The 13,625-nt window shown below is 35.7% G+C and overlaps 1 protein-coding gene across 1 annotated transcript; it reads right to left on the bottom strand.

Moving 5' to 3' along the window:
- Positions 1-2,223: 2,223 nt before the first annotated feature.
- LOC127839678 (uncharacterized oxidoreductase YrpG-like) lies at positions 2,224-12,279 on the bottom strand. The gene is made up of 8 exons (XM_052368065.1): positions 12,112-12,279; positions 6,342-6,487; positions 6,074-6,227; positions 4,866-5,039; positions 4,604-4,701; positions 4,295-4,476; positions 3,350-3,489; positions 2,224-3,196 (listed from the first exon to the last, which is right to left on the bottom strand). Exons 1-8 carry the CDS (start codon positions 12,190-12,192, stop codon positions 3,083-3,085), a joined length of 1,089 nt encoding a protein of 362 aa, XP_052224025.1. The 5' UTR covers positions 12,193-12,279; the 3' UTR covers positions 2,224-3,082.
- Between the last annotated feature and the right edge of the window lie 1,346 nt (positions 12,280-13,625).

Raw genomic sequence — 13,625 nt, 5'->3', positions numbered from 1 at the left:
CACTCGAGGACTGCCCCTGACAAGTTGTCGCATCTGAAATACAATACTGTTAGTCAAGTTGACAACACACCAATTAGATTAGACATGTCGTATCATAGGTCTGTTTTCAAAAGCGTTTGCTGTTAACAAACTGTGCTCTTTATTTGTTTAACATTTTCTGCGTAGGAATAACGTACCTATGTTATTATCGAGTTGACTGAGAGATGTGGCGTCAGTGGCCCAACGAGCACACTTGGGATCTTGAAGCAAGTCCATATGCCCCTTTAAAGTCGACGGACTGACGCTTTACAAAGACATTCCATTGTTACTTTAAACAACGCAACTTATGCGACTCATTTAACAAGGTTAAATTAATCGCTTATTCCGCCAGAGTTCACATGTCACTTACATCAGTGACTTGGTACTTATTGAAATCCCCCTCTTAACGTGTAACATTTGCGATATGATATGGAGAATCGTGTTTGTATGCCTTTTTAAAAGTCCCCCCCGCCCCTAACAAAAGGTGCTCAAGGTGAGTTCTGGCTATCACCCTTTGAGCGTTTTCCTGGTCTATGTTATTTATGGACCAATTCTTCATTGTAACGTGGTCAGAATATTTGTCCAAGTTATATCTGGGCCGAGTGCGAAAGTTGGTTACTTCGGTTCAAAAACTGTCTTAAGGTAAAATTAAAGAAAGAGTTTGAGAACACTATACATTATGTTTGTCTTTTCGTCATGAATCTTGGCCGTTCAGCAGTTTTCACTGATTGTTTTCATCGACAACCTATAACATTCAATAAGCAGCTTCCCCGAGTTCTTGTGACAAAATACGGACCGATCCAAATATAGGAAAATTTCAAAATAAAATGTATCAAATATAAATTCTGGTATCACACGTTACGTTTCGGTTTTAATTCATCATTGATCAGAAATTTAAAATGTTTATGATTGGCACAACCATTCGCCGTAGGTTTCTTTTTTTATGCATTCAACTGGAGAATTTCGCTGAATTAAAACGTGATGACGCTTAAATATGATTTTAAGTACACACATTGTAAGTACTCCATTGTTGACGATAAGTTTCCTTTAATATTCCAAGAAACTGTGTAATATTTATCACTATAAATACTCATGTGTGATTGACCGTTTTTACGACCACTAGCTTTGAATGCTTAATTGTAAAACTGGATCTTATCTGGATATTCGACCAAGAGATTTTCAGGCTCCTAAACGCGTTGAATACCTTAAAGGGGCCTTTTCACAGATTTTGGCATTTTTTAACTTATTCATTAAATGCTTTATATTGATAAATGTAAACATTGGATCGTAAAAGCTGCAGTAAAAAATCAAGAATAAAATTAAAAAAAGGAAAAGATCATTGCCCGGAGCAGGTTTCGAACCAGTGACCGCTGGAGTCCTGCCAGAATCCTGAAGTAAAAACGCTCTGGCCTACTGAGCTATTTCGCCGATTACACACCCTTGACGTATTTTATACGTTATATAAGCAATCTTCGTAGTTGCACAAAATTTAACGACAAAAACAGAACTCTCCAAATTATTCAATCGTTTCGCGTTGCAACGCTTTATAATTTTTAGGTTTTAAAATCGTTAAAAGATGCATATAATGGCTATATTAGAGCATGGTAAATGTTCAGTATAACTGTTTCCTCACAAATATCATAACTAAAACGAAAATTTGCGAATCTGAAACAACTTTTTTCAATTTTGTCAATTTACCAAAGCGTGAAAAGATCCCTTTAATTTAAAACTTATTCGATGTGGTGTAAATGGTACTATTTTTGTTAATTCTATACTCAATGTCTTCGATTTGAACTGCGTTCTTATTATTTCCTTTCAATTTATGGCAAACAATTTACTGCGCGGGTGTCGCATTTGTTGCATATGTAACATTTTTTCACCGCGCCTCCTCTGAGTGAATTGATAATCCTTACTTTACTGATATTCAAGTCTAACGAGCCATATAATATTCAAACCGCTTTATGTTTAAGTCACATAATATTCGAGCGACTTCATATTTTAGCCGTTTGATATTTTAGTGTCGTAATAATCGAGCCGCTTAAAATTTGAGCTGCGTGATATTTTAGGCACATTATATAGAACCGATAAATATTTAAACCTTATACTATTTCAGCTGCTGAATATATGAGCCACATAATATTTAAGCCACATATTTAAGCAGCTTAATACTTCTCAATAAAATGTAAGGCACATAATTAATACTAATTAAGCCGCACACAATTTATTTTACATAATATTTAGATATAATATTTCAGGCGCATAATATTTAAGCTGAATACAATTTAAGCCACATACTATTTAAGCCACATAATATGTAAGCTACGTAATATGTAAGCTACATACTATTTAAGTAAAATAATATTTAAGCAAAATAATAGTTAAGCAATATAAAATTTAAGCAAAATATTATTTAAGCCACATACTATTTAAGCCACATACTATTTAAGCCAAATACTATTTAAGACACATATTATTTAAGCAACATAATATTTAAGCCACATAATATTTAAGTAAAATAATATTAAAGCAAAATAATATTAAAGCCACGTACTATTTAATCCACATAATTACAAATTAAAGTCTCATAATCTATAAGGCATATAACGTTGAAGCGATATGCTATTTAAGCCACATACAATTTAACCCGCATAAGATTTTAGACAAATTATCTTGATAGTATTTAAGCCACATACTATTAACGCCCCTAATATTTAAGACATTTAATGTCAATACTATTAAAGCCACACTACACTTAAGACAAATACTGTTCAAGCCACATAATGTTAAAGCACTTTATGGCTCGTCATCGTTATACATTTGTTTTCATTTGTGGCCTATGGTAAAATGCAATTGACGAATCGAATTAGAATTCAAAAATAAAAATGTGGGAATCCAAAATGTTACTTTTATTCTTCGTCATGAAAGGACAAGCAAACAGACGTCCTTTCATGCTTAATCGCAATACATATGTATCACGATAAAATATTATATTTTAAATTTTTTATATAGTACAAAGCATTTGTGACAATAGCGCGTCAGTAAGTGGTTGATCCTGGCCGCCACATTAGTTGAATAGAATCGAACGATTGAAGTCATTGTATCTCGCGCCGTTCATTCGCCAGATCATTTCATACGGATACAGGTTCACTCGGGGACTGCTTTCGTCAAGTTTCTTCATCTGCCAAAAATCGATCAAAAAATTATTAGTTAAAGTTAGATAATATAGATTAATTAATGATGTACGAGCTCGATTTAATTATGATGATAATGATATCTGCTAAAATTCCAAAAGAAGACCAACTTATGTAATTTCTCAACATAAATGCTTCACCTCTTCCTGCGTCAGACTCCATCCCGTGCTCGCCCCGCAGTTATCCTCGAGTTGGCGGACAGATGTCGCTCCGATGATAACCGATGACACTTGTGGCTTTTGTAGCACCCACCGTAACGCCACTTGTGCAACCGTTTTACCTTAAGGACGGTGAGATACAAAGGCCACATGAATTTGATTTGTTTGTTCATTTCCGCTAACCGGGCCGGTAGGTTTTTGGATGTCAAAACAAGAAAACAAAATGTGTGACCATGGGGCAATTTGAATTAGAAAGTGCAAAAACATTTATATAAAGACCCACATTCATATGACCAGTAATGCATGTGGGTAAAACATGTACCGGATACTCCTTTTATTATTAAAGATGATACGTTCATGTCATTTCCAGAAAGACGTAAACTGAATTATATACTTTTTGTTCGACATGTTCAATAATTATATTATATATCGCATTGTTAATGACTATACATTTCATCTCATTGAATACATGTAAGCATTTTCACCTAAACTTAAATTTTTTCACGACAAGGAATAATAAATAGTGCTACAGTAATTCTCTTTACGAGAAGTAATTCGAGAAGCAATGCTCAACCCTTCTGTTATGTACGGTGCCAACGCAGTTCCTTTGTTATAACTATATAGTATTGTTTATTTTTGTTTTGTTATGATACGCATGTTACACGAATAGTGAGATAAATTTAGCATCTGATTTTATGATCTGTCAATAAATGTCACATAACTTAGAGCATGTAATTTTTTATATACCGTTATATACCATGTATTACCGTGATACACCATGTATTACTGTGATAGACCATGTATTACCGCGATAGACCATGTATTACCGTGATAGACCACGTAATACCGTGATAGACCACGTAATACCGTGATAGACCACGTAATACCGTGATAGACCACGTAATACCGTGATAGATAATGTAATACCATGATTATCTGCTACTGTCTTCATGGCGTCCATAAGGTTCCAGAACCCATCATTGTCCCGGTACTTGCTCCAGGCCGGCGCCGACTGCATTGCCTTTCCCTCGTCCGTGGATATGAACCCGATCCGACTGCTTGTAGGGTCAAGATTCTCATCTCTCTTGAACTTCCCAGACAAAACGCCTCTGCAACAGCCACGCAATAACGATCATTATATCAGGGCCAACTCATGTCATATGTTCATATGTATGTTATAATAATAGTTATTATTTTCAAATAGAAGAATAACGGTTGTCCCTGTTGTAATCATACCCTTTAAGAGGTGACCATGGTAAGATGCCAATGCCCTCGTTCTCACACACCATGAACTCTTCAAATTCAGACTGACGACACAGAAGACTGTACTGTTGCTGAAATTAAATTATACTTAGTGTTATATTATTTCATGTTTTCTGCATAATTATATGCTATAATATTTGGTATACTTTTCGACAAACTTATTAAAGCAGATTTGTTATCTATTATAAAATACAGGTAAACATACACATTTGTTAAGACCCATGCGGTAAACTACCTGTAAAGATACACATTTGTTGAGACCCATGCTGTCAATCCTATCCACGATCTTCTGCATTTGCCACCCACAGACGTTACTGGCTCCATAGTAACGTATCTTTCCACAACGAATCAGGTCATCAAACGTCCTCAGCGTCTCTTCGATAGGTGTCGCGTTGTCCCAGATATGAGACTGCAAACAAACACGAACATCCAAGGTTACGCGAACAAACACGAACATCCAAGGTTACGCGAACAAACACGCTAAAATTATTAGCTTGCGAACGTTTATTGTTTGCAAATGAGACTGCTGTGTATATTAAAAGTTCACATTTACTGCTATCAAATGAGACTGCTGTGTATATTAAGTTTACATTTACTGCTATCAAATGAGACTGCTGTGTATATTAAGTTCACATTTACTGCTATCAAATGAGACTGCTGTGTATATTAAGTTCACATTTACTGCTATCAAATGAGACTGCTGTGTATATTAAGTTCACATTTACTGCTATCAAATGAGACTGCTGTGTATATTAAGTTCACATTTACTGCTATCAAATGAGACCGCTGTGTATATTAAGTTCACATTTACTGATATCAAATGAGACTGCTGTGTATATTAAGTTCACATTTACTGCTATCAAATGAGACTGCTGTGTATATTAAGTTCACATTTACTGCTATCGTTAAATGGTTGCTTTATTATTTTCTAGCATCATCTAGTTAAATGTTAAAAGAGTGCAATATTTACAATATGCAATATAAAATTATCACTTGTTTCTTAGTATTGAAGTAAGCATCGCAGTTCTGTTTTGCTTTTTACATCATCTCTTCTCCTTGCCGAGCTTTCGATATCATGCATGTAAACTTTATAAAGTTCCCATCGCACTATATAGATGGTCTTTATATTTCTGGGTTATACAGTGAATAGCATTTCTTGTTAAGTAAAAATATACACATTTTAACGGACGCTGGCGGCGGTGAATAATAATGTGTGGTGTTTTCGCATTACAGATCAAATAATTCACACCCAGAAGCAAGCAAACTTTCGTGTGTTTTTTTTTAATATTGAGCATACTTTTCATTATTTTCTTGCATTTCGTCTTTCCCCACAATGTTTTAATTATAGTTTTTAAAAATAAGAGCTACATTTGCATTACTTTGCTATCAGCATTTTCATTTTGGAAATATATATGTAATTTGGCAGCCACGCCATGCTCTGACCTGGTAGAGGTCTATGTAGTGTGTCTGCAGCCGCTCTAGACTTTCCTCGCAGCTCTCTACGATATGTCGTCTGCTAAGACCGATACCGTTCTCGTTGGTCTTGTCCATCTGCATCCGGACTTTTGTTGCTAAGACAAACCGTTTACGCACCTGTCTAATGAAAAAACACTGAAACTTTGCATTGTGTGTTAAAATCACTTTCACTAGGAACTTAACATGCATCATGCGAACTATGTTTATTTTCTTTTATTGAAATAAATATTATTACCCTGAAAGCCATTTTCCTACGATTTTCTCGGATGCACCTTGGCCATACACGTTGGCAGTATCCAGGAAGTTACCACCAAGCTGCGCGTATCTGTCCATGATCTGGAACGCGATGTCTTCATCCGCTTGAGTGGGGATTGCAGCGAACTGGAAACATATAATTGAAATTTAACAACAAGGAAACTATGGCTATCTTTTTTATACTATACTTTATAACGTTAGAATGGCACGTAGGAATTTACATTCTTTAAATAAATGTCGTTATTTTCTAAAATCTAAAGTTTAATAAGTCTTTCAACTTATACGATGACAAATGCAATAATCTCTTAGAAGACTTGTATGGACATGAACACATGCCTCTACATGAGTCGCAAACACTGAAAAAAAAACTATTACCGTCCATTTGATATTTTGCAAAATATGCTAAATAAATTAAGTTTATGTAAATGTATTGTGTTCATTTAATAAAACCAATTTTATACAAGCTAAAAAAACAGTAAATTGATCGAGTCAATCAAGCGTAACGAATTGTATTGTCACAGTCACAAGGAATTCCATTCACAGAAGTCGCATTGTGCAAATTTCCTAAAATAGTATAGTTATTATATATCAAGGTAAAATAGTAGAATAAATATCTTAATCTAAGAAAAATGGCTCCGACAATAGGCAGTTAGCTGTCACTTTGTCACCCTCGTTTATATGAGCCTCTCTGATATAAAGCTGGCCTAATGCATGTGCGTAAAGTGTACGGCCTAATGCATGTGCGTAAAGTGTAAGGCCTAATGCATGTGCGTAAAGTGTAAGGCCTAATGCATGTGCGTAAAGTGTAAGGCCTAATTCATGTGCGTAAAGTGTAAAGCCTAATGCATGTGCGTAAAGTGTAAGGCCTAATGCATGTGCGTAAAGTGTAAGGCCTAATGCATGTGCGTAAAGTGTAAGGCTGGCCTAATGCATGTGCGTAAAGTGTAAGGCTGGCCTAATGCATGTGCGTAAAGTGTAAGGCTGGCCTAATGCATGTGCGTAAAGTGTAAGGCTGGCCTAATGCATGTGCGTAAAGTGTAAGGCTTTTCAGGGACGGCACTTTCCCTCTTTTTGGAATATTTTGTTTACATGGAGTCTCTTCTACACGAACATCTAGTTGAGGCGGATAAGTGTCTTCTCTTTCGCATCCGCACAGGCTGATATGGGATAACACTTTACGCATATGCATTAAGCCCACAACGAGGCTCATAAACACTTGATGAAAGCATTTGAATAAGAATTTTATTTACTGCAAAACATTCATCTTTGATAACGGTGTTGATCACAAATCACTATCAGAAGTGCGAGCAAAGAGCATTGCGACAGTCAGACCACATTTATATTTCCGTATTCTTGTAATGTTTTAATTAAATATTAATAAACATATTCCTCAAACAAAGCGTGCATGACTTACATGCATGCCAATACAAATCACGAAGTGCATGTGCTTCCGGTTTCCAAATAAACGATATCGAGTTGTTCCGCTTGACTGCGCCTATCGAAACTTAATCATGTTAAACACTCAGATTCGACAGATTGCTGAGTAACGCAAAGCATGTTTAACACGTACACTTAATTGGTACCACGAAATCAATTTTGTAAAGTGAACGCTTGGAAGGTTTGCTTAGTATATATATTTAACAACCTGGGGGGAGATTGTACACAAGTAACCGGTGTGGCGTAAGAGAATAAAACATTAACTGGTATTCAAAATGATAGCCAGTTGATGATTTTTCGATGTTTTCGTCCGAACTTCCGGTTTCCAAATAATAGAAATCGAGTTGTTCCGCTTGACTGCGCCTATCGAAACTAAATCATGTTGAACACTCAGATTCGACAGATTGCTGAGTAACGCAAAGCATGTTTAACACGTACACTTAATTGGTACCACGAAATCAATTTTGTAAAGTGAACGCTTGGAAGTTTTGCTTAGTATATATATTAAACAACCTGGGGGTAGATTGTACACAAGTAATCGGTGATGCGTAAGTGAATAAAACATTAACTGGTATTCAAAATGATGGCCAGCCGATGAATTTTCGATGATTTCGTCCGAACTTTTGAAAGGTTTTACATTTACCATAGTTAGTCGACATTATCCTTACTCGCGGGATGATCTACTGATATCCACTTAACCTCGGTATAAGTCCTGTTGATGCATTATCAATATATTTTTTTTTATTGAAGACTTTATACGCAAGAGTATGATTGTTTACGATCGACACGGTTCATTGTATGTGCGTTTAAAGGTCATATATACAGTTTTCTGAGCAGTTTTAATGGACAGGTGGACTCAAGAACCATCATAGCTTACCTTGCATGAACACAGGGATCAAGGATGCTTTCAACAGGCAATAATATATGCATCAAAATTCGAAAAGTAACCCCGAATTTGATAACTTGTGAACACAGTAACCCCACTTTCCGACACTGGTGTTTATGCAAAAAGCACACTAGGTATATCCATGTTACAAATTTCATTAGTCTTTTTAAATTTCAGGATAACACTTAATGCATACATGTTTTTTTTTCAGATTCCATTTTAGAATCCTTCAAAAACGCCATATTGGCATGGCAGATTAGCATTATGATGATGGTCTTGTTCACCAAGCTCCGTTGCCCTATAATGGGAGCCTTATAACACACTTATGTGTCCGAATATGAGTTCGAGAGCGACGAAACGTGGAAGACTTGTGTGTCTTAGTGGGCCACGCATGCGCCAAGTTCGACCGCTCGTCTCGGTGCCATCGTTTCCGGTGAAATAGCGTTATAAGGTTCGCTATACGGCCCGTTGTGGCGCCTTTACCCTATCATGGGAGCCGTATAACGCACTTATGTGTCCGAGTATGTGTCCGAGAGCGACGAAATTTCATTCTATACATAGATGGTGACGTCACTACGTTATTGTCACCTCTATACTAGACGCATCACATTCCCCTGGTTTGGGGAATTATGCTTCCGCCAAAGTAGTTCTGCGTAGGAATGAAAATGTTAATAATGAAAGAAAATCGTTTTTTATTGTGTGTTTAAAACGGAATGTTGTATAAAGAAATGTTATTTAATTATGTTTAAATGTGATTTTGAATCTCCTTTAAGACTGATAGCGATTATCAGAAGCACGATTACCTGACCTACTTTCGCCTTACTTTTCAGTCGTAAAAGAAGTGATTCCTTTCGCGTTAGTACACATGTCAGTAAGACCGGTGTGTACACAATGACAAAATTTGGCACACTTGGTGTGTTATTAACGTGCATTAAAAGGTTCGCTGTGCATGAAAGTGATAAATGTCCAATGCAAGTGTGTACTAAAATAACATCCAGCAATTAATTAAAATTCTAGCACATACATGCTTCAGTCTGTACTAATATATTTTAGTTCATATACAAGATAAGTATTGATGCAAAGCACCAAAGGGCGTCGGGAATTTCAGTGTAAAAGGCACTCAATGAAGTTACATGGAACGATTTTTTTTTCTGCTGTAAATATTAATATATTGGCCGATTATTTTAAACAAAATAGAAAAAGATACTGGTATAACCATTATCTATTATTTTGTGTTATAACCCCCAAATAACCATTATTTATGATGTTGTGTTATAACCTCCAAATAACCATTATCTATGATTTTTGTTGTAACCCCCCAAATATTTCATATTTCATTTTATTTACATTGGTTTCCCTTTTTTTACTGGTATCCGTGTGCAGTTTTCATTAATGGAACAGAACTGTGTAGGTTTAAAAAAATCTGCTTCATCTTGTAAGCGTAATTTCATATTTTTCTCAACTTCAATGGGAGATGATTCTGAACTTATTCTTACGTTGCTCATTTACGATAGGGGTTGAGTACTCATTGATATGAAAACACTGTAAAAGTTTCGAAAAAAATGAATGAAAACTGTAAATTGTATAAAGAAGCTGCATTTCACAATACTTTGAAATTCAGTAAAAGATCATAATAGATATATTGCTCTGATATTCATCATTTTCAATAGGGTTCGAGTAATACTGATATAAAAACACTTAACAAGTTTGGAAATATTCAGACGAAGGTTGTGAAATCTTTTAAAAAAGTGGAAATTCTTAATTTTGTCAAATTTAATAGGAAAAAAATCTGGACTTATAGTCCCGATGTTTCATTTTCATTTTGAATGAGGTAAAAATGCTCATTGATATGAAGACACTGTAAGTTTGGAAAGAATCTGATGAAAAATGTTGACATAATCACCTAACCAAGCAGTTTTTCACTTTTATTTTTAAATTCAAAGAGACATAATTCTGGACTTATGGTCCGATATTGCTCGTATAGAGTTTGGGTTGGGTCCTCATTTATAAAAAAAACCTGTGAAAGTTTGGGAACAATCGGATGAAAATTTTGGACTTCGAACAAGGATTTCAAAATTTCTCAACTTCTAAGGAAGATAACTATGGACGTTATGGTCGGATAATGCTAAAGGGCCCATACCACCTGGATAGTAATACGTGTCGCGCTTGGCGCTCTATATGTGGTTCTTTAAAAAAAACTCCGAGGAGTGCTTGACTTTAGGGAAACTGGTTGCTGGGACACAGCTCCTCCTTGATAAGCGGCTGCTTCCTTTATCGCAACTCATTGTTACAATCAACAATACGTGTCGCGCTTCGCGCTCTATATGTGGTAGGGATAGGCCTATGATAGACAACCATAAAAATACATGGGTAATAGATGTGTTGTTTGCATTTATTTGTTAATATAAAAACACGTGTATTTTTATAAGATATTTAAGTGATGCAAGAAATTTTAATTAACGTTTTCACCACGTTGCATCCATTAATTTTATAAAATAGTCCGATTGTAGTAAAATGGATTTTAAAATGTCTACATAAAATAAAGCTTTATTATATTTATTAACCTGACTGAAAAAATTGTCAGCCACCGAACTGTTCCGTTCGTGCCGGAACCCGGGATTGAACCGGGGGGGGGGGCCTTTAGATGACTGTTGCGCAAACAACTTCAGTCTAACGGTCTCCAAACTGAGCTATTCCGGCTGATATTCACTTATGTACTGCTATTTGGTGAAGATGTGTATAGCGATCGTTATTTTATGTCTATCAATAAACTAATACATTGTACGTTTTCGTACCGCTACGCCTTCCAATAAACTTGCTTACGCGATAGGTCGTCAAATATCGCACGACATTGGTTCTTCACTAAATAAGCAAATTAGAAAAACCACAAAATAAATATATTTTGATTATGTTTTGTTTTTATACAAAACATCATTTGTTTTTATACAAAACCAGAAAGTTTTGCGTATTTGCCAAGTCCCTGTGATCTTTCCCCAGTGATCAGTTGTGGATCAGTTATTAATTAAAACAATTAGCTTTGCATTATTGGCAATAAATGCTGTAATAAATGTAATAGGCACAAATGCAGTACTTATTTACACTAATTTAGAAAAAAAATCACCACTATGCAAGATATTCTAAAAACAAAAATATATACATTGATCCGTAAAATAACTTCTCCTCCCATAAGCGAAAAAAAAAAGAATTACATACTAGTCGCCGCCCTCCAGGGCGACGCCAATAATACATCAGAAACAACTTTGTTGTCGAAGTGATGAAAACTGTAGTTTTATGACATATTGATAGCGTTTTAATGAGGTGGCCACGTGCCAAACACCTGTGCTCACTAAAGCGCAGAGCATTCAATAAGAACTTAGACGTATATAGATGCATCATATATAAGTAGCATACATGTAGTTTCACCTACCGTGTTTTGTCCAAAAGTCATCGTGCCCAAGCATATATTTGAAACCCGGACCCCGGAAGCACCAAGGAATTTATAATCCATTCTTGAGGCTAGTTGAACTGTCTTATACTGACTTCCACCTTACTTGGGATTTATCAACCGATTGATAAAATGTGAACTAATCTAGAACATACTGTCAGTATTACGAAGGACATTCGCGTGTTATCGCTTGTGTAAATATCAACTTAAGCATGCCTCACAACTTACAAAACTGTAAGTAGATACACACTTAAATCAGATCATCCAATTTTTTTGTTCGTTCTGTACCATTAATTTGATATTGGAATGGCAACCGTCCGTTATTAGGCGTGTTCCGTTATACTGACATGTCGAGTAATGTTTACTTTCATAAACAGTTATAAATGTCTAGCATCAACTATATCCCCACTATAACCCCGGTTTACTACTGTATGGCCTCATTACGTTATGTTTATAGGGCTTATATAAACGAGTTAGTAGAAACGTGTCATTCTGTGCACGGCATTTTAATGGCTTTATTTATATGAATAAAGCAATACTATCTGTATTAAGTGATAAGTTTATCATAGCTTTACTTTTTTTAGTTTTGTAAGTGTGAGCTCACACTAATGTAGAGACGCAGTTTTGCAAGCCAGTTTACTTTTAACCACGCTAGGAACGGTAACTGCAAGCCAGTCTGCTGTTTGCTAAGCTAGGAACGATAACCACTACCTGTCTTCACTACCTGCAGTAATATTATGCAGATGACGAATGCTAGAAGCGTCTGCTCTACTACTGCAGAGTGTATTTAATCAATAGTGTTTAACAGCTTGTAATACTACATTGGCCAGTCTAGTGTTTATCATTGAAATCTGTACATATTGGCTGCTTTCAGAGAAAACGGGGCTTAATGCATGTCAAATAAGATTAGCCTGTGTACAATGATTAGCCTGTGCAATGCGCACAAGCTAATCAAGGACGACACATTCTAATTTTATGATGTTTTTTCGTTTAAAGACAGTCTTTGGTACTGGAATGTAAATAAATGCATATGCATTAAGCCCTGTTTTCCCAAAATGAAGCTTTAATTATCTGCTTTATTAATGCGATATAAAAAGCTATGACATAATTTTGAAAAATGAGTTGCGTCTACGATTATACAACAGCGAACACCTTCAGTGCCTTCAGCGCTTCGATTTTAAATTGCTAACACCGCTTGTATGGTGTCATTGAACGCAATATAGAACCCCTTTCATACTCGTATGAATAAAACCATAATACTTACATCACATTAAAACAAGTGACATAACACGGGCTCAGAATATAAAAAACATGTTTGTTGATTGATTATAATAAAATCGAAGTCGGGAAAATAATAAAAAGTGTGTAAAGCTTTTCATCGACATTTAAAAATACGTTTGTAACCGACATAGCGTTCAATGACCGTTCGAATTCAATAGTCTGCATGGCAAAGTGGTAGCGCGCCCGCTTTATTTATAAGATCTCCAGGGTTCGAA

Source organism: Dreissena polymorpha, chromosome 1 (assembly GCF_020536995.1).
Source record: "Dreissena polymorpha isolate Duluth1 chromosome 1, UMN_Dpol_1.0, whole genome shotgun sequence".
NCBI lineage: Eukaryota > Metazoa > Mollusca > Bivalvia > Myida > Dreissenidae > Dreissena > Dreissena polymorpha.
The sequence above is the reverse complement of the archived record's forward strand: the minus strand, read 5'-3'. Positions and strand labels throughout refer to the sequence as shown.